The sequence below is a fragment of the Sciurus vulgaris genome, assembly GCF_902686455.1.
Source record: "Sciurus vulgaris genome assembly, chromosome: 6".
NCBI classification, from domain to species: domain Eukaryota; kingdom Metazoa; phylum Chordata; class Mammalia; order Rodentia; family Sciuridae; genus Sciurus; species Sciurus vulgaris.
In genome coordinates this window covers 39,089,428-39,109,734 of record NC_136466.1, presented here as the reverse complement: position 1 = coordinate 39,109,734, position 20,307 = coordinate 39,089,428, and the positions used below count along the sequence as shown (strand labels likewise).

The 20,307-nt window shown below is 51.5% G+C and overlaps 1 protein-coding gene across 1 annotated transcript; it reads right to left on the bottom strand.

The window, feature by feature from the left end:
* Nucleotides 1–2,383: 2,383 nt before the first annotated feature.
* GRK6 (G protein-coupled receptor kinase 6) lies at nucleotides 2,384–17,079 on the bottom strand. The gene is given in 26 exon segments (XM_079144655.1): nucleotides 2,384–3,277; nucleotides 3,938–4,072; nucleotides 4,155–4,292; nucleotides 7,764–7,901; nucleotides 7,985–8,193; nucleotides 9,229–9,318; nucleotides 9,403–9,440; nucleotides 9,676–9,866; nucleotides 10,150–10,170; nucleotides 10,172–10,206; nucleotides 10,209–10,284; nucleotides 10,286–10,291; nucleotides 10,395–10,427; nucleotides 10,429–10,459; nucleotides 10,542–10,613; nucleotides 10,615–10,635; nucleotides 10,913–10,938; nucleotides 10,940–10,966; nucleotides 10,968–11,015; nucleotides 11,369–11,379; nucleotides 11,382–11,440; nucleotides 11,571–11,688; nucleotides 12,700–12,715; nucleotides 12,717–12,740; nucleotides 12,742–12,824; nucleotides 16,855–17,079. Coding segments are annotated over 26 exon segments (1,752 nt in total). The 5' UTR covers nucleotides 16,907–17,079; the 3' UTR covers nucleotides 2,384–3,223.
* Between the last annotated feature and the right edge of the window lie 3,228 nt (nucleotides 17,080–20,307).

Below are 20,307 nucleotides of genomic sequence, written 5' to 3'. Positions count from 1 at the left end.
GTCTGGTTCAATGATGCCAAAATACAAATAAATGGCTTAGCATCTTGCTTCTGGTAGTCATGCCTTGATGAGAGTGTGGTCTTCCTGATTAGAAAGGAGTCTACAACTAATACCTCTAGCCTTTCTTGTCTGAGCTCCCTATGTCCTTTTAATATCAAGTTAGTTGGATGACAGTTCCATTCCTCCCCAGTTCACACATACTAGGTATGTCTAGTGTACATGTATGCAGAGGATGCAAGCCCAGTACAATCCAAGCCACACAGAATGGAGAGGGGCTCCTCAAAGGAAACTTTGGTGCTTCTTATAGATACTGGAACAAACCAACACAACCATCAAAATGCTTCAGGGGTTCCCTCACCTGCCAGATGAGGTCCCACATCCTTAACATGTCCTTCAAAGCTAGAAAGCTGGCCACTCTAACCCACTAGCAGCCCTAAGATCATCCATCTAATCCTGTATCCTGGGCAGTACCAACTCAGACACCTTTGAGGCCAAAGGGCCTCCCCTGCTTGGTGTTGCCCCAGCCCAGCCCTTTAGAACCCTCTGTTGCAGTGCTGATCACACTAGGTGTCACTGTTCCTATGTCTTCCTGCCTACCAGACTGAACTCCAAACTGGCAGGGGCCCCATATCCATCTGGGTCCCCAGCTCCCACCATAGAGCTAGGTGGAGAGGTGAGCTTAACCCTAGCTAATTTTCCTAGATGCCTCCCTCACTCAAGGGGGAGCTTGGGAAAGGGTCTAGTTCCTATCTAACCCCAAGCAGATCCTGGTGCAGCAAGACAAATAAACCTCAGGCTCCAACTTCATGCCTCATGAGAATGATCTGGCTTTCCTGTTTTCACCTGGTTTCAACTCCCACCCTGCAATTTCCATTTTCCCACTGGGAGACCTGGAGCAACCCCAGTGAACACTCCATACACAAAAAGATGCTTCCTGCTGAGTTGGTGATGGGCATCTTTTAGTTGCTCTTATGACAGTTGCTCAACTTGGTACACAGTATCCATTCCAGTAGCAGCTGGAAGTCCTGCCAGTGATCAAGGGGCTGCAAGGGCTCACTGGCTGCTTTGTCTTTTTTTTCCTTCAGCACTGGGGATTAAACCAAAGGCCCCAGGGCCTCAAGCATTCTAGGCAAGTGCTCTACCACTGAGCTACATCCCTAGCTGACCTGCAGGGTGATGGGCATCATCCCTATCTTCCTAGTTAAGGGAAGGGCCTATGCAAAGCCAGCTTGAAAAGTTGCCAAGGCTGGGACTTGAACCAACAACTGTCAACTGCAAAGCTCATGTGGCTTTTGCAGTACTAGGTGCCTAGACTAGAGGCAAGAAGCAAACCTTACAGGGCATTCTTGCGGGGCTGGGGACACTTGGAGGCTATCAAGCAGTGATGGGTTTGCAAAGTATGGAACAAACTTGTGATCAAACAGCTCTGACCCCTAAGTATTTACACAGGTGATCCCCTTACAATGTTCTCCCTAATCCCTTCGTCTTCCATGTGACTCTCTGTCAAGGCCTGGCTAACCATTACCTTTAGAAACCCTGAAGGCTTTCTTCCCAGTATCACCATCCTCTACATCTTGCCCACCCACATTTAATGTTTCAAGGACAAAACAGAGATGGGACTCATATACCTGCCCAGGGTCAGGTACATAACAGGTGGCCAAGTTAAGAGACCTGAGGCAGGTGTTCTTAACAGCAGCTCTTGCCTGGCTCCCTAAGCTGCCCCAAGTTCACACTGAGGCAGGTCACTTTGGCTTTAAAAGCTTAAAGACAGACTGGCCAGCTGGGCCTGCCTTTCCACAGTCAAAAACGATCTACACCCTGGTGGGTTCAGGCTTCCTTCCTCAGGCCCCATCCCATTTAGGAAGCTGAGAAACCCAATGGATGAACCCAAAGGCCACACCAAAGCCTAACTACCTGCAAAGTCTAAACCAAGATTTGTCCTATGGACTTGGAAGGGCAGCCCCTCAGACCCCTGCCAGGTCTACTTCCAAACCTTTCCTACTTCCAGCTTGGGCAGAGAAACAGGGAGACCCCCTGGAACACCAGAAACAAGAAAGAGGCAGGCAGGGGCAGCTGGCTAGGTTTGTGCTCAGACTGTATTCACACAGAGACATGTGGCAGCTTACATTGGACAAAATGAGTAATAAAAATTGGCTTTAAATATGGAAAACCCAGGGACCTGCAATCCCATGTTACCCTATCACAGTCTGGGAAGGACCAGGCCTGGGACCTGAGGCACAGGCACAGCCTTACCTTGCCCCCTTTCTCTCTCTCTCTCTCTCTCTCTCTCTCTCTCTCTCTCTCTCTCACACACACACACACACACACACACACACACACACACACACACACACTCCCCATGGGCACACACAGGGAGGGTGGATTATTGCTGGGCACATGAGTCTATTGTTATGAGGGGATTCTGGAATGCTGGAGGTTTGGGTAGGGACACCCCCACACCCTCCTCGGGTCTGAGCTGGGGCATTTCTGAAGAGGTGTCTTCAGGACAGGGCCCAGCATACGAGACAATGCCCTGGGAGCTGGAAGGCAGAGAAAGACCCATCTGGGACAACTTGGGCAGTGGACTGATAGGTCTCATGGTCAGCCCGATCTCTGGTCACACTTTGGCATGGGCCTAGGGGACACTGAAGCCCCAGATCCAGCTCTAACAAGTGCTGAAAAGGGACGGTATTGGGCCCTAGACGGTGGTGGCCTGAGCCCAAGACAGCGGGGGCAGGCACAATTGTTATTTGGAGGTTGGTGGTGGCCAGTGCAGTGCTGGGGACTCAAGGGTGTGGCCTGGCCCAGCCTCAGCCGATCTGGGCTGGGCCCAAGAGACCTCGAGTTTGGCAGTGGCTCCTCTGCCAGCTCCCAACTCTCCTGATCAGGGCTGGCTGCACAGGGGAGCTGAGGCCAGGCCGGTCTAGGGTGGGAATTAAGAACGCTCTGGTTGCTATATACACTCGTACAAATACATAAATACAGAAAGCCCCGAGCTCTGGAGAAGAGCTGAAGGGACGCACCTTTGTCCCAGGGACAGCCCAGTCCTTGCCAAACTCAGTCAGGCCAGGGGCTGAAGGGCAGAGGACACTGGGGACAGCTCCGGCTGTGTTCCCCTGGCCATGACTTGAGTGGATAATGGGGAAGCCCACTGTGCAAAACTGTAAACAGCATTCAGAGTAGCTGCTACCGCCAATCACCGCTGGGGGCCTCAGGCTGGGGACTAGAGGCGGGTGGGGAGCTCTTCCTCACTGTCGCTGCAGTTCCCACAGCAATCCTGGAGGGATGGGGAAGACACGGAGGGAGAGAGGCAGAGTGGGTGCCATTAACCACCTGTGATGTTGCAAAGGGCCAGCTCTGCCAGGGCAGGTTGGGAGCTGCCTGGGGTCATGTTCTGAAGAGGAAGGTCCCCACGAGGGCCTTGGAGCAGCAGATCAGGTCACACATGGGTGGGTATCAGGGCAGAGGCTTCTGGCAAAAAAATAAAATAAGGGGGACTAGAGAGACCCCAGGACCTGCTGGCAAGGCCATTGTCCAAAGGCATGGCATGGGGAGACAGGCGGCTAAGCAAGGCTATCAGCTTGAAGGGGACTGGGGGCAGGGAACCGCAGCAGCAGGGAAGGGGATGGGGGAGCGGGCACCAGACTTCTTTCTCCCACATCTCTCCTCTGCCATGGAAGGGCTGCCTGGGGCTCCCCAAGGCCGGGCAGCAAGGCCAACCCATGGGGAGCCCACACTGCTCACCTCTGGAAAGAGAAAAGAGGCCATGAGCCCAGCCAAGGGTAGGGAACAAGTGGTAATGAGGCCAGAGACCCTGGGCACCGCTGGCAGGGCTAGAGAATGCTCATGTCCAGTGCAAGCGGGCACCAGCTCTGCCTTCCACCCACTGTCCCTGTATCCAGGCTGGGGGCCCAGTTAGTACATAGCCAGGGATTACCTGGCGACTGAAGAGTCTCTGCAGCAGTCCTTTCTTGGGGGGTGCAGGTGGCTGGCCTTTCCAGTCCAGGTCTGGAGGAACTGACCCATCCAGCCCAAAAACATTCAGCTCCTGGAAGCACTCAGTTTCCACCATCTACTGAGAAACAGGCAACCGTGAGAGTTGCCCCCAGGGCCAGATCCCTGGAGCCCACTACACCAGCAGGGTAGACCCCCACCTCATTCTGCCAAGGGATGGGCACACTGCCAGTGGCAAACTTCTGGTAGAAATCCTGGTCGGTGGGTTCCAACTCCACACCTTTAACTGTGGAGAACTGTTCAATGTCCAGAACATCCTTGCAATAAATAGCCTGGGGCTGCAGGGACAGGGAAAGCAGTCAGATAAGGAAATATACACACATGGGGAGGGCAGTTCAACCTGGATTCTCACTCTGGCCCTTGGTCTGGTTCTGTTTCAACACCAGCAGAATCTGGGGTCTAGAGTGAGCAACTAAGTACCCCAAACCCTTCCTAGGCATGGCAGTCCTTTATCTCTGTAAACTGGCATCATTATCCCTCACTGTTCAGGCCTGATGCTGGGCCACACCCTCCACCTGCACAAGGCTGCCTGGGTGTGAGGAGTGCAGGCTGGTGAGGATTACAGGTTGAATCTCAGTTGGTTTCCCCCTGCAGGGCCTGAAGTGGATGGGTCCCCACCCTGTGATGTCCAGTGTCTTGCTCCATTCCCCTCTCATAGCCAATCAGAGGGCTGGAACGAGTCTCCCAACAACCTCCCAAGTCCCCTGCTGGGAATTCACCTCAGCATCAGAAAGCCACTTTCTTTCCCATCTTTACATTGTCTTCCAAATCCTACCATTAAGGATGTCAATTAAAATATCATAAGGCCTATTCCTGTTATCCCAGTGGCTCTGGGGGCTGTTAGTGAGACTCTGTCTCAAAGTAAAAAAATCAAAAGGGCTAGGAATGTGGCTCACAGGACTCGGGGTATAGCTCAGTGGTAGGACTGCACTTAATACACACAAGGCCCTGGATCCAATTCCTAGGTCACGTGCACACATATACACACACCTCATCACTGTCATGTAAAATGGTGCATCTATGGGGCTGGGGTTGTGGTTCAGTGGTAAAGCACTTGCCTAGCATGTGTGAAGCACTGGTTTGATCCTCAGCACCACATAAAAAAATAAAGAAGTAAAATAGTTATTATGTCCATCTACAAATAAAAATATTTTTAGAAAAATGGTGCACCCACTTTTTGGATAAATCTGGCAATACCCTTTAACAGGTGAATCATAGTTAGCATATGACTTAATAATTCTACATCCAGGTATATACCAAGAGAAATAGCAACATCTGGTGACATAAAAACTTGTATAGGAATGTTCATAGCAGCCAGGCATGGTGGTAACCACCTGCAGTCCTAGCTACCCAGAAGGCTGAGGTAGGAGAATCCTTTGAATCCACCAGTTCAAGACTACCCCAGACAACATAGTGAGACCCCATCTCAGAAAAAAAGAATGTGCACAGCAGCATTGTTCATAGTAACAAAAAAGTGGAAATAACCCTAATGTCTATCAACTGATGAATAAATAAATGAGGTAGGGTTGGGGAGGTAGCTTAGTGGCAAAACACTTGCCTAGCATGCATAAGGCCCTGAGTTCAATCCCCAACACCACATTTAAATAAATAAATAATAAACCAAATAAAAGGAGAAAAATAAGTAAATTAGGTATTATCCACATATGCTAACATGGATGAACCTTAAACACATGCTAAGTAACAGAAGCCAATCACAGAAGACCATCTTTTATGATTCCACCCACATATATGAAACATGCAGAATAGACAAGTATACAGAGACAGAAAGTAGATTAGTGATTGCCAAGGACTGGGGAGAGAAGAATGGGGAATGACGGCTAATGGCTACAGGGTTTTTTGTTATGGCTGAGGTAATGAAAATATTCTAAAATTTATTGTGGTGATGTCTGTACAACTCTAAAAGCCACTGTACTGCACTGCACTGCATCTTTATATGGTTGAATTGTATGGTATGTAAATTAACCTTAATAAAGCTGTTAAAAAATATATTATCATCAAGCTTGCTTCTAAAAAATTAAGCTCCAAGGCACTGATTTTATCTCTAACATTGAACTAAATATCTAGAAGCAGAGAGATTATTTCAAGGTTACATAAGATGATGTGCACAGGAAGCAGAAGTACCCTTGAGAAATGGTACCAGTCTCAGAGGCAGGCTGGTGAAAGTCAGGCCCACTTGGACAATGCCCACCCTTCAGGGTTCCATGGAGACCTACTATGTGACATAATCATACAGAGGCTGCGATTCCCTAGTTGGCCTCCCCATTTATACCGACACCCTCCATGGACCCACCCCCCACACTTTACATTCCTGCCCCAAAACTCCTGTCAGTTGGGGAGCACATTCCTCTCTCCTTGCATATATCTGCTCCAGGCACACTGGTCACCTCACTGTTGTTCCATCGCACTAGACTGCTCTCTTCCCCAGGACCTCAACACTTGGCTGCTCCTTCTGCCTGGAATGCTCATACCCATATCTTGGCCTGCCTCTCTCCCTTACATATTTCTAGTTTCTGCTTAACCATCAGCTCCCCAAAGATCCCCCTGTCTAAAACTACAATGCCCCTACCCCATCACTCTCTGCCTTCTTAGCCTGCTTTATTTTTCTTTGTTGCACTTAGTGGTACCTGAAATTCTTTATTGGTTCTTTTGGTGTGTCTCCCCACTAGAACATAAGGACAGGCTTAGGTCCTATGGGCCTTATCATCTTCAAAGTCTGGGCACTCAGGTATTTATAAAATTAAATGTGGTTGGCAGCAATCAACCTGGCCTGCCTATCACCTTCTAGTTGCCCCCCAGTGCTTCTGATGAACTGTTAATCACAGGATCCTATCTTCATAGACATGGAAGGGGAAAAAGCACGTGGCCTAATCCTGGCTAATTAGAACCTTCCTTGTAACATTACACATAGAGAAACCTGAATTCAGAGGGAGGGATATAGTCAACAGATTAAAGTAGAGCCAAGGGATGGAGTCTTGGCAACACAGCATGAAACCCTGACATTGACCCTACTCTGGAACTTTCTTGCCAAAGGAACCAATAAACTCCATATTGGACTTAAGTTTGAATTGGGCTTCTGCTACTTGGAATCTGATGACCAGAAGATATTTTTTGCTTACAGGGTACTGACCCACGAGATACTCAATAAAATGGTAAGACTCTGTAAGTGAGAGTACCCCCATCTTAAGAGGAGCAGTCAGCCCAACAGCCACCCCCCCACTGGCACCTCCATCTGGGTTTTCCTTTGGGAAATGGATCACTCCCACTGACAGTGGTCCAGGGAAGCATGTGACCCAGGGATGACCAGTGAGGGTTCTGTGAGTAATCAGAGACAATGAACATCAGTCTGAGGATTTTCCCCCCCGCTTTGGTATTTCTTTTGAAATCCCTGAGCAAGAATTTCTGTCTACGGGGAAGAATGAGCTAGAAGGATATGGAGGTCACTATTGCCACACCCTGACAGTGAAGACTACATAATCAACAGTACACTGTGAAGGGAGAAAAAAGGAATTCGTTCATTACTACTGAAGTCACCCCACCTCCATCTCTCCCATCCAGATATACCAAAACCCAGAACTATCCTGAGGTTTTTCATTTTTGTGAATCCAGTGAATTGAGTGTGTGTGTATGTATTTGGCTAAATCATAAGACTGGATTTTCCAACATTTGACCACTACTCCATGGGACCCCAGCCCCAGCCCCACTTGGCTATGCCCTAAGCAGGCACTCACATCAGGCTTAAAGGGTGGTTCCAGCATGCCAGCTCCCAGCCGCTTGAAGTTCAGTTTCTTGAAAAGAGGGTGCTCCTTCACCTCTCGAGCGCCACCCCCACGACACCCTAGGCGCTCCGCAGGGTCTTTGCAGAGAAGCTATGGCAGGATAAGGGTGGTTAGGTGGGTGAGGTGCACCAACTCCAGCCCTGGTCAGTCAGGCCTCCCCCATGCTGCAGTACCTGGGAGCAGAGTGAGCGGGCCTGCAAGGAAAAGCGCTCCGAATATTCCTCAGGCACTTCCTTCACCAGTCGCTCCACTTCCTCCCGCTTGATCTTCTTTTTCCTTTGCTGGAAGGGTGACTGGCCTGCGATCATCTCATACAGGAGGCAGCCTAATGCCCACCAGTCAGGGCTGAATGTGTACCGCTCATTCTTTACCACCTCTGGAGCTGGGCAAGGGGCACAGGAGCCAGAACTGGGTAGGTGGCAGGGAATGGAGGCTTCAGGCCCCAGGAATGCCCAGCACACGAAATCGGAGGACCAACTGAAATACCCACTATCCACGCAGGCACCATCAAATGACGGTGACCTGGGCAAGTATAGAACAAACACCCTATCAAAGGGAGTTGAGTTGATGTGCCCCTGCAGAGGCCATACCCAGGATCCCAAGATTTTGATTTTTTTTTTTTTTTTAGTTTGAGGGATGAAACCCAAGGGTTCTTGCATATGCTTGGTAAGCATTCTACCACTGAGCCACAACCCCAGCCAGAAATAATTTTTATATGAAGCTGTCTGGCTTATTAAATGCTAGCAACCAATTAGAATTGTTTTAAAAACAATTTGACTTCAATGCAAATATAGGACAAATTGGGCCCATGGAGCTACTGGTTTGCAGCTTCTGGATTTCCTAAGGGAGAAAAGAGAAAGGGCAGAAACTTCTACTTGCTGATATCTCCAAACAGCCAGGGCAGAAACCTGGGAATTTTCCCTCCATTCACTATCTCTTTTCATCTCAAGGCTACCCTGGGAGGCAGCACTGATGATCATTTTGTAAGAAAGAAAGGCAGGAGAAGTGGAGTGCCTAGCCCAAGGGCACATAATAGGCAAGGGGTGGAGCCTGTAGAGCTGGGACTGTCTACATCTTGGGCCTTCCAATGGCTTGCACCACAGACAGGGATGCCTACTCCAAGCATGGGCAATTCAGGGGAGGGCAACAGGTTTGATTCCCTTCTCCTCCCTTCCCTGATAGCCACTTGCAGATCCAGCCAAGAGTAGGTGTTAAGTAAGTATTTAGGGAATGAATGATATCAATTCACAATGTGAAACTCTGGCTGGGTCTTGGTCTCCTAATCCATAGAAAAGGAACACTAATGTGGGTTTTCTTTTCCCTAAGGCACAAGAGACCTCCATACAAAGTGGGTGGGCCAGACCCAGGACACTGAGGGAACCCAGGAGGTTGTGGGATAGGGCAGAGGGAGACTCACCCATGTAGCCTACAGTGCCTACACGGCCTTTGATGGTCTGGCCCTCTGGTACATGCACAGCCAGTCCCAGGTCAGAGATGCGGATGTGGCCTGAATGGGGGTGGGAAGAAGCAGGTGGACCTGTTAATAGGCCAGGTTTCCCCCCTCACCCCATCCTTGTGCTGCCCCACCCACCGTGGTCATCCAGTAGGATGTTCTCTGGCTTCAGGTCCCTGTGGGGAGAGAAGAGCAGGGTCAGATGCTACTCAGGTTGCTGGAAAGCCAGACAGGGCAAGCCCCTTCTAGCTCACTTGCCCCCTGGGATTTGATATGGAGCAAAATTTAGGGCCTATTTGATATCAGGGTGACAGGGAGCCCTGCCCCTGGCTTCCTGGGAACAGATGAAGGCTCTACCAAGGTAGAATTCCAAGGAACTTTCTAGGCAAGTAAAAGGCAGTTCCTCCCCACCTGTATACAATACGCTCACGGTGTAGGTCCTCTAGGCCACAGCAGATCTCAGCAGCGTAGAAGACAGCTCGTGCTTCAGGAAAGCCAGCCTGGCCCATGTGGTAGATGTGGAACTTGAGGTCACCTCCATTCATCAGTGTCAGCACAAGGCACAGTGCATCCTTGGTCTCATAGGCATAGGCTAAGCTCACCTGTAGCCAGGGAACCCAAAACTCAGGTAGGAGCTGTGGGGCACCCAGGGGCCAGGCTAATGCCAGTTGCCTAAAATATCCTCTGAGTATTACTTCTTAGGATATTCAGGCCTGTCAATGCTCCCTCCCCAGCATTACCAGGATGAGGAGGTGTTATCAGAGGGGCAGGACAGGGAGAGGGTAGTTCCTTTGTTAGAGGGGAGGAACTTTATCCTGTTGGGTGCAGAGGGCAGGATGAGCCAGCATGGCAGAAGGAAGGGAGAGGTCTCCTTTCTGTACTTACTACAAACCTACTGTTCACTTTCCTCCAGGATCTGCTTCTCATTTAGTGCCATGGCCTCCCTTTCCGCTTCTTGATCCGCTTCTTCTCCAGCTTCTTACAGGCATACATCTTGCCTGTTGCACGCACCTGGCAAGCAACATACCTATGGCGGTAGAAAGGGGATGTGGGGGGCCAGTCATGTTCTTGCTGGTAGTGTAGAGCTTGAACCAGGGTACTCTGCTAGGGACGATGGCCTGGTCACTCACCTCCCCGAAGCCACCTTTGCCCAGGACTCGGTACCTGCCTGAAGGTGTTTTTGGTCACTGGCTGCCTGTGGGCAACAGATAAGTGAGCAAAGGCCAAAAGCACCTCCACAACCTGGCCTATCCCTGCCCAGTGAGGGAGGAACTCACCTTTCCAGCCACTTCCACTGCAGGAATCGGTTGAAGTAGATGCTGTCGAGGTAGGTCGGGCGAAAGGGGCCATGCTCGATATTCATGGGTCAGCCTGTTAGGAAGGACCAACCTAAAGGTCAGCCTGACACCCCAGATTCTCAGCTCCATGGCCCAGGCCTCACATGATGTGCATGCTCAGCCCATAAAGCATTATCCCTTGGTCAACCCTCCCACTAACCCAATGAGGACAGTGACATTCATTCCATGCTGAAGCTAAGCATGCTATAAAGAGGACAGAAAACTACCAAGGTTCAGACAGCTGGTCAAGGCGCAGGGTAAGACACAAGTCTTCTGGGCACAATTTTAAGCTTGTGAGCAGGGTAGCTTACCGGGTCAGCTCCTGGAAGAGGTCCTTTGCAGGGCCCCTGCTCCAGCTGCTGGGACGCAGTTAGTAACCAGCTGCCGGGGAACCTCAGGGATGAGGTCAGGACCCTGAGGACAGGCCGTGACGGTTAAGTGTAAGGGGCTTCCCTTGGATGGCGCCCACTCCCCGGCAGAGCTGCCAGGATCTCTGCCAGCATCAAGGATGGCAGCAGTCCGGTGTGCACTAGCTGGTCTCGGGTTGCTTGGACTCTCTTCTTGCTACCACCCCCCCTTGAGGCCGGTGGTGAGGGAGAAGTGGCTGGCCAGTCCGCCTGGCCCAGGACTGGCCCACCCCCTGGGCTCCATGCCCAGAGTTGCTGGAGCAGCTCCAAGGCACTCACTGCCCAGGCTGTGGTCACTCCTCTCCCTGTTGTCACGGAGCCCCGCCAGCCGCCGTCATATCTCCATCATTGTTCACTCACCGTGTGGCTCAGAAATTCTGCATTAGCCGCCGCCCACATGCCTTCCGCTTCTCGTCAGGGGTCACTTCGTAACTCAGCCTGCAGGGTAGAAGCAGAGAAGCTTGGGGGTCTGAGTGGAGCAATAGGTGTGAGGAAACAGGGGACAGTGGCTAGGACCTCCACCTGCCCTCGGAATTGGGCTGGGCCCCAGGACAGGCTGCACTCACCACCCCCATCCAGGAAGGCAGTGCAGCGGGTCAGCTCAGGCCTTGTGGCGCAGAACTCACGGAACAGCAGGCGCCCGATGGGCTGCCGCTCACACAGGCTGTGGTAGTCACGTTCTGCAGGCCAAGATGGGAGCTGCTGGGGTCACAGACCTGGAACTCACTGGCAGGATGCTCCTGCCCATACTGCCAGGCCCAGACCCCAACAAGAGCTTCCAGCTCTGCAGTATGGCAGCCATTTATCTCCTTTAGAATCCTCACCACAACCCTGAGGTGGACACTACTGCTACTTCCAACATACTTGGGACTGTGAGGCCCAAAGAGGTTAACTGATTAATAAAATGTCACACAGCAGGAGTCTAAGCTCCTGTGCCAGGCCTCTCCTTCCCCTTGTCTCCTTGTTCATACAACTTATATATGTCACAGTGCTGGGGCTGGGTGCGGTCTGTGAAGTTCCGGCCCCAGCTGGGCCAGGCCCACACCTGTTGCCTGCCTGGCGAAAGTGCGAGAGGAAGCTGTGGCTTCCTGCACACTCAGCTGAGCCTCCTTCCCAGGCAGTGGAAGCAACCATGGCCCACTCTTAGCCCACAGGCAGAATCAGAGAGGGCCTGGGCAAATCATAGGTGCTGCTCAGACCTGAGGACTCCAGCAAGATAAGCAGGAACTGGAGTCCTGGGCCCTTCTGTCCCCTTGCAGAAGTAACCCTGTCACACTGCCCTGGCACTGCCAGGCATCCCCCAGAGCTAGGCTAGGTAGAGCTAATAATGAGCATAGGCCTGAGGTTCCCAACACAGTTAACCTGGGAACTGTTCCCTCTGAACTTGTGGGCCCTGCTCCCCTAGACAAGGCATTCCCTTGGTCTCTCTCAGATGCCCCCAATCTGCCCCTGCCCTCCTCTCCACAACCACTTCAACCAACCCCAATCAGTCCCTGCTCTCTCTCTCTGCCCTTCACCCATCCCAAGCTCAGGAACTGAAACTGGGCTGAGTGGTGGCAGCCTCAAATCTTCCTGCGTCATCGAACCCCCGAACCTTTGCCCTTACACTCTAGGGTAATGTCTCAGAGGAGTCTCCCTAGTATCACTGGTCCCTGCCACTCCAGCAGCCCCCAGTCTGCCCAGGCCCTCACCGAGGCTGAGTCTCAAGCTCTTCACACTGGCTGATGTGGGGGGAACTGAAGCATCTGCCGCCATTTCTTGCTCTTGCCTTTGCGATTTCCACCCACCACCGCAGAAGCAATCATAGACATGGGTTCTCATTCAAGTCAGGCTGCCAGCGTGGCCTCCCCCTTCAATCACCAGAGTGGTCCAGAGGCTATTTACGGCCCGAGTCTGCCTGGAAGACTTTCCTCCTCATGCTCCAGCATGCCCTTGCTGGGCTCTAAGACACATATGGTCCTCCTGGGCCTCCAGCTAGGGGCTGTGAGAGTCAGGGAGGGGCAGTGAGACCACCCAGAAAGGAGCTCAGCTTCAGTTGTTTTCCCCGGCTGGTCTGTAGGAGTTTCCCAGGTGAAGAAAGTAGAGAAGGGTGTCAGAATGGTGGAAAGTCAAAGCTCACAAAAGAACAATTCCAGGTCATGTGGGACAAGCTTGAGAGATGCCAGGGGCAGAGAGCAGCCTGGGTGGCCAGAGAGGCTCCCATGTCTTTATCACCAGATTCTTTTTACTTCTCCCCTGCCTATAAGCAAAGTAGCGGCAATGAGGGCTGGCACTCACGATTCCTCTTCCCTGCCTTGCACCACATGGGCTTTCCTGGTCCTGATGCTTGCCTTGTTTTACCCTACATGATCCTCTATCTATAGCTGTGGACACCCAGTAGTAGCTGAAATGCCTTCAGAACCCAATAAGTAAGATAAATGTGGGCCTTCCAACATGGGCAGCTGTAACACAATTCCAGATGACTTATTGGTTGTTGCTAGACGAATGCTGGCCCAGTGTGGCCAGGTTCTTCTGAATTTTCAAGCACAGCTAGAAATCCAGATTGTCACATGAGATGATGGTTCCTATTGATTAAAAAATGAGAGGAAAAAAAAAAAAAAAAAAGCAGATGGGGGTGGCGCACACCTGTAATCCTAGCAACTTGGGAGGCTGAGGCAGGAGGATCACAAGTTCAGGCCAGCCTCAACAATTTTAGCAAGACCCTAAGCAACTTAGCAAGACCCTGTCTCAAACTAAAAATAAAAGGGCTGGGAATGCCAGACACAGTGGGACATGCCTATAATCCCAGTGGCTCAGGAGGCTGAGGCAGGAGGATCTTGAGTTCATAGCCAGCCATCAGCAAAAGTGAGGCACTAAGCAACTCACTGAGATTCTGTCTAAATAAATACAAAATAACCGTCCTCTCCACCCCCCGCCCCAGAAAAAGAGAGGTTAGGGATGCAGCTCAGCGGTTAAGTGTCCCTGAGTTCAATCCCCAGTACCAAAAACAAAAGCAAACCAAAATAAAAAAACTGCTGCAGTCAAATAAATAAAACATAAACATATCAGAGAGCCAACCAGATGTGGCCTGTTGGGCCATCAAGGATGAGAATTGGTGGGAGGGGGCCCGAGGTCTTAGAGCCTGTCAGACTTGGGAATGGATCTCCAATTTCCACTAGGTCCAGCCACTTGCACTCTAATGACCCTCAGTTTCTCTTTGTATCCTTCAGTCAAAGTTACCTTCAGAGGTACTGTGAGAGTGGACAGGAGAGTCTGTGTCCAGCAATTAGTAGGGTTATAGCAAATAGTGGGCCCCAGGTCCAACAACTTAGTGGCAATCTTAGCAACCCACGTGCTTTTTTCTAACCTCAGGTTCCCGTCTCAGATTTCCCAGCCCTCTCTTCCAATCTAGCCTGGGAAGGCCAGTGCAGGGGGGAGGCACCCGCCTTCCATGGAGGGGGGCAGGGCCTGAGTCCCTCAAGGGGTTTCCCTGACTGAGGCCTTGCCTGAAGGAGGAAGTGTTGCAGGGGCCCCTGAGAACCTGATGGTGGCCTTTCATGTAGCCTGCATATATACCCCACAGTCATTGCTTCACTGTGAGTGAGCAACAGACCTCCACCCCTAACCCAGGGCAAGGCCTCCACATAAGGGGAACTCCTCCCCTACCCCAAGTCCCTCACCAACCCTCCATCGTCCAGCCTTCCCCACTAGTTACTTCCTCCTCCCCCTCCTCCCAGCCACATCAAGACAGCAAAAGAGTCACATGCAAATATCCTGTCCTAGAACTGACAGAAGAGTCCACAGGGCTCCTCTCCACCCAACCCTAGATCCCTCCCAATGCCTATGGGCACCAGGAAAAGGAAGGCTCCAAGGGCAAGTTCATACCCCCAGTGTTGTTCCACTTCACCCTCACAGCAATTCTATCAAATTGGGCCCAATTTCATGAGAAAATAGGCTCTGAGTAAAGAAGCAGTTTGCCCAAGAGCACAGAGTCAGAAGGTGATGGTGGCAGGATTTGAATCCAGCCCCTACAACTCAAGTTCCTTTCCCACCTCCAACATTCCTGGCATTTATTAAGTGCCAACTGTATACATATGGCAAGGATTTCCCAAATGACCTAGGTCACTCGAATCATTTGGGAAGCTGTCAAAGGCTCTGGACCCTAGACCCAAGCTGTCAGCTAGCTCATGACATGATTCCGACACAGCTCTTCCATGGGTCTGGGTTCAGAACTCGATGACAATCAGGATATCCTTTAGGCTTTCTGATCCATCCCAAACCATTCCACAGAAAGGGATAGTGAAGTTGAGGAAGAAGAGACTTGCCTAGAGCCATGCAGATAGGAGGGGCAGAGCCAGCCAGGCTAAGTATTCCCTAATGTAGGCACAAGACCCATCTGGCTATACAACCCTGCACCTTGCTTAGGGTGGTCCAACAAAGCTTGACAAAGATGCCCACACTGTACAGCCGGGCAAGGCAGTGCCCTCGGCAAGCCTGAGGCCTTAACTGGCTTTAGCCCTAGAAAGGGAGGCCTGGCAGGGCTCTCCCCACCCCTCCTCCCTGGCTGGGCTGGCTGACGAGGCAGACAGAATCGCCAGATGCCCCCAGAGGCTGAGAGGAAGGCCCAGCCCTGAGCTTGATAAGGGACAAAGAGATAAAGACAGGCTCCCTAGGCACTAGGACCCCAGCCTGCCTTGTCCTATTTCCAGGCAGCACCAGCACCTCTGGGGTGACACACACTGGGTGGGCAGTGGACACCAGGTACTACACCCAACATAGGAGCTCCTCTGAGCTGTAGTACCGCAGTCCTGGGCATTCTGTGTCCTAGGCCGTGGTCCATTAAAATCTGCTGTGACCTGGAGCTAGTCCTCTGATCTGAGGCCTTTTACCACCTGTAAAATGGTACAGAAAGGCAAAGCAGATGACTCTTCCAGCCTGGAAGCCCAACAATAGTGGGGAACAGGTCAGATCTCCTGGTCTTAGGGTCTAAAAAAAAAGGTCTTATCACTGTTGTTTCCCCCAGCACCCTGGACAGGGTGGGCCATAAAACCAGTGTCCATTGATTATTAGTTACTGGGTGAGTATATGGCAGGTTGAGGAAGTAGACTGATCACAGGGCAGGGGAAGGTAATGGTCTGGTCTAGTGTCCTCCATGACCCTCACATAGCAAGGTTGCCTGATAACATCCTGAAGTGGGAAGCACGAGTAGCTCTACAAACCACACACTACACACACATCCACCACGAACTAAGCTTCCCCAGCCTAACAGCCCAGGCATGGGCCTCCTACGTATTCTAACTGCGTTGTTCCAGTAGACCATGGAACAAAACGATGACCCATTCACCCCTGTTTCCAGTGTCCTGATGTTCCTAACAAGTGGCAGTGCTACTGGTGGTGTATATGACCAGGAGTTTCCCGAAGTAAGGTGAGTTGTGCTACGCAACTGTTCATTCATTCTCCAACCTTTATGGAACGCCAATTTTGTGCGGTTCTGGGGTCTGGGCCCATGGGCACGTGGGGCATCTTCTCGCCTCTCACCTGGAAGAGGCTTGAGAGAGGCTCTCCCGGGACTCAGGTCTCACCATTCCCTCTTCCTTCCTCTCTCCTACCATCACCCCCTTCACACCCCCCTCCCTCCCCAAAGCCGCGAAGGCTGCGGCCTGACCCCCGCCCCTTCCTGGGCCCAACTCCCGGCAGGTGCGGAGGAGGAGGGCGATGGGCCGGAAGGGGCTCGTGTCTGCCTGGGGTTCTGGGCACAGAGCCCGCAGCCCTCAGGACTTAGGAGATTCGGCGGCTGGGGCGCTTGGCTGTGCTCTGAGGCCGTGTGCACGCGATCCGGGGCCCTGCCGCCCGCCCGGCTGCCTCACCTTCCCGGGCCTTGAGTAGCACCGTGTTCGCTACGATGTTCTCGAGCTCCATGGGCTACAGCGCCGCCGGGCCCACCGGGCCGCGCCGGCCGCCGGGGTCGCGCTCAAGATCCGGGGCCGGATGGCGATCGGCGCGGCGCGGCGCGGCTCGGCTCGGCTCGCAGTGACCGCGCCGCGGCCTCCCGGGCCTCCCCGGCAGCCGCCGCCGCCCGCCGCGCACTCTCCGCCCCCTCCCGTAGGCCACCCGGGAGCCGGCCCGCCCCACCCCGCCCTCTGTTTACTTTACTCGACCAATAACCGAGGGAAAGCTCCCCGCGCCGTCTTCCCATAGTCTGCATCTCCATCACCCCCGCCCCAGAGCCCAGGGATTCGCTCAGAGGAACAGGGGGACGGGACTAACTACGTCACCTCTTCCTGGTTGGTCTAGGGGCGGGGTTCGGCTCCCAGGTTCGAATTTCTAGGCCCTGGTGAGAAGTCGAACTGCCAATTAGGGCCGAAGCCCTCCGTCGGGGAGACGGAGGTGGTACTCTGGGTCACGCCCAGGAGACCGGATGTGTAATGAATGAAGGAAGCGTCGGTTATTCACAGAAATACATTGATTGGGCCATCAGATGGGGGGTGTGGCCCGGGAGCCTTTGCTCGGCAGATGGCTATTCCAGGGTTTTATTTCGGCCGCTCTCAGTATGTTGGGGCCTCCTGCGCATCGGCTGCGAGCTTGTCGAGGCCGTGTGTCAAGCGCTTGGGTCGGCTCACCCTGGAGGGCGTACATCAGAAGCGAGGGGAGGCTGGGAGGAGGCTGCTATCCTCCTTTGCGATCCCCCTTCCTCGGTTCGGGCAACCGCTGGCACCCCCACCCCGCCCCCGCAGCCGGATGTTGTGATTTCTTTCCACCCTCACAGCCTCGCCCGCCCTCGGCCTCTGCTGCCTTATAAGGCAGCGCTACCACCCCTAGATGTTGGGGTGAGCTCACACCCATTTCACAGGTGGGGAGCTGAGGCGCCGGACGTTGAGTAGCTGGCTGCAGGCCGAAGACTAGGGGGAAAACAAGGCCAAATTTTTACAGCTAATCAACACTTCTAGCTCAACACCCCACTTCCTCCACCCCCCCCCCCCCCCCCCCCCGCTTTACACAGCAGGAAACCGAGACTTGTCCAAAGTCAGCGAGTGAGGCTGAACGTGCAGCTTTCAGGGTTCAGTGGTCTGAGATGAGACAGAAGTAGCAAAGGCATTGGCTAAATCAAGGAAGACTTAGTGAATCATAACGAGGAATTGGTTTTCCTAAGTAAAACTTGAGGCCTTTGAAAGGATGATTTATACTCTGAAAAGATCACTCTGACTAGTGAACTCTTAGCTAAGAGTGGGAGCAGAGAGCAGCTGGGAAGCTACAGAATGTCAGGAGAGAGCTGATGGTGGTCTGGATTAACAGGGTGGCAATGGAGATGGAGAAAGTGGATGTATCTAGGGATACATTTAGAGTTAAGAGTGGCCAATAGGACAAAGGGCAGGTACTTCACCCAGTGAAAATCATGTTCAAGTGAGACCCCTGGGTTAGTGAGAACACACTGGTTTCAAGGTTAATGGAGTGAGGAGGGGAAAAGCCTTCTGGATAGAGGGATGCTGCATGTTCAAAGATCTGTAGGGAACTGCAGGAGGGCTCCTGCATTCAGCACCTGAGGACAGAGCCTGGGGCTACAGTTTAACCGTGTACTTTGTGGTGTGCATGGGGGAGAAGGAAATGAGGCTAAAGCCTTAAGAGGCTCCTGAATCAGGGAGGTCCTTGGAAATTGGGTAAAGAGTTTAAATTTCATTCAAACTTGTTAGTGGGGAGCCTTCAAGGAGATTTTAAGCAGAGGATCCGCAAAGGGCTCTGGATTGCACTGTGAGGGATGGGCTAGGAGTCAGGGCTGACTGCCCCTAATGGGTAATCACCTGTTGTTTAGGTGCCCAGCATTTGAACACCTTCCTATTTGGAAGGAATCCTATGTGATGCAGAGGCAGATTCTACTTTCCACTAGGGAGATCAAAGAGGGAAAATAGAATTTCTTTTCCTAGATCCCTGGCAGCTGTAGCATGTTCCCAACCAGGTCTTTGAAGCCAAGCAAGAGATCAACACATCAAGGGACCATTTAGAATGCATTGTTGGGGGACAGAGGGAGGAGGAAGGGGATTTAGCAAGCATTCCTGGAGCTGTTCAATCAATCATTGGCTGCTTAAGTTACTCAGAACTGGCTTATTTTGTGTGAGTGTGCCGGGGATTGAATCTGGGGAGCACTTAACCGATGAGCCACATTCCAGCCTTTTTTATTTTTTTATTTTGAGACAGGGCCTTACTGAGTTGCTGAGGCTGGCCTCAAATTTACAATCCCCCTGTCTCAGCCTCCTTAGTTACTGGGATTACAGGCATAAACCACCACGCAGCCTGGCTAGGTTTTTTGCAGGCAAGTGTCTTGATTAAGACAGGAGGTAGACCTTGTAGAAGGAACCATGAGAGGAATGACAGTTCCTTATTCTGGGGCAACAGCCAGGGTATACATACAAATGGACAGATTGAGAGCTATCATGGAACTGGGATGAACAGAACTTGGCAACTAATAAGGAGTGAAGGTGTCACAACTCTCAGGTACTGACCTTTCAAGCTATTCTCCACTTGTAGCCAAGGTGATATCTTTTAAAAGGGAAATCTGCCAGTTATCTGAGATACACATTTTAGGAATCTGACCTACAAATATCACTGCACTCAAACAAAAGAAGAAATGTTCAAGGTTATTTACTGCAGCACTGTTCAAAAAGATAGATCGTACTAATTGTCCTTAATAATGACTGGTTAAGAAAAATCTGGTCCTTTCCTGTACATGGATAATATTGAAAAGAAAAGAAAAGTGTAGATGAGATGGGATGTAGCTAATCAGTAGAATTCTTGCCTACCATGCTAGACCCTGGGTTCTAGTTCTAGCACTGAAAAAAAACAAAAAACAAAAAAACAAAAAAACGGAGATGCTCATGTACTTATATGAATATTCTCCAAGATACATTGGGAAATGAGAAAATCAAGATGCAGAACAGCATGTAAGATTTGCTACCATTTTTTGCCAGGCACAATGCCACACACCTGTAATCCCAGCAACTGGAGGCTGAGGCAGGAGTATCTTAAGTTTGAGGTCAGCCTTAGCAACTTAGACCCAAAATAAAAATAATAAATAAATAAAAAGGACTGGAGATACAGCTCAGTGGTAAAGTGCCCCTAGTACTTAAAAAAAAAAAAAAAAAAAAAAAAAAAAGGATTTGCTACCATTTGTTTTGGTCCACAAGGCTGGATGCAATGGCACAGGCCTATAACAGCAGCTCAGGAAACTGAGGTGGGAGGATCTTGAGTTCAAAACTAGCCTCAGCAACTTAGTGAGGCCCTAAGCACCTTAGGGAGAACCCTGTCTCAAAATAAAATATATTTTAAAG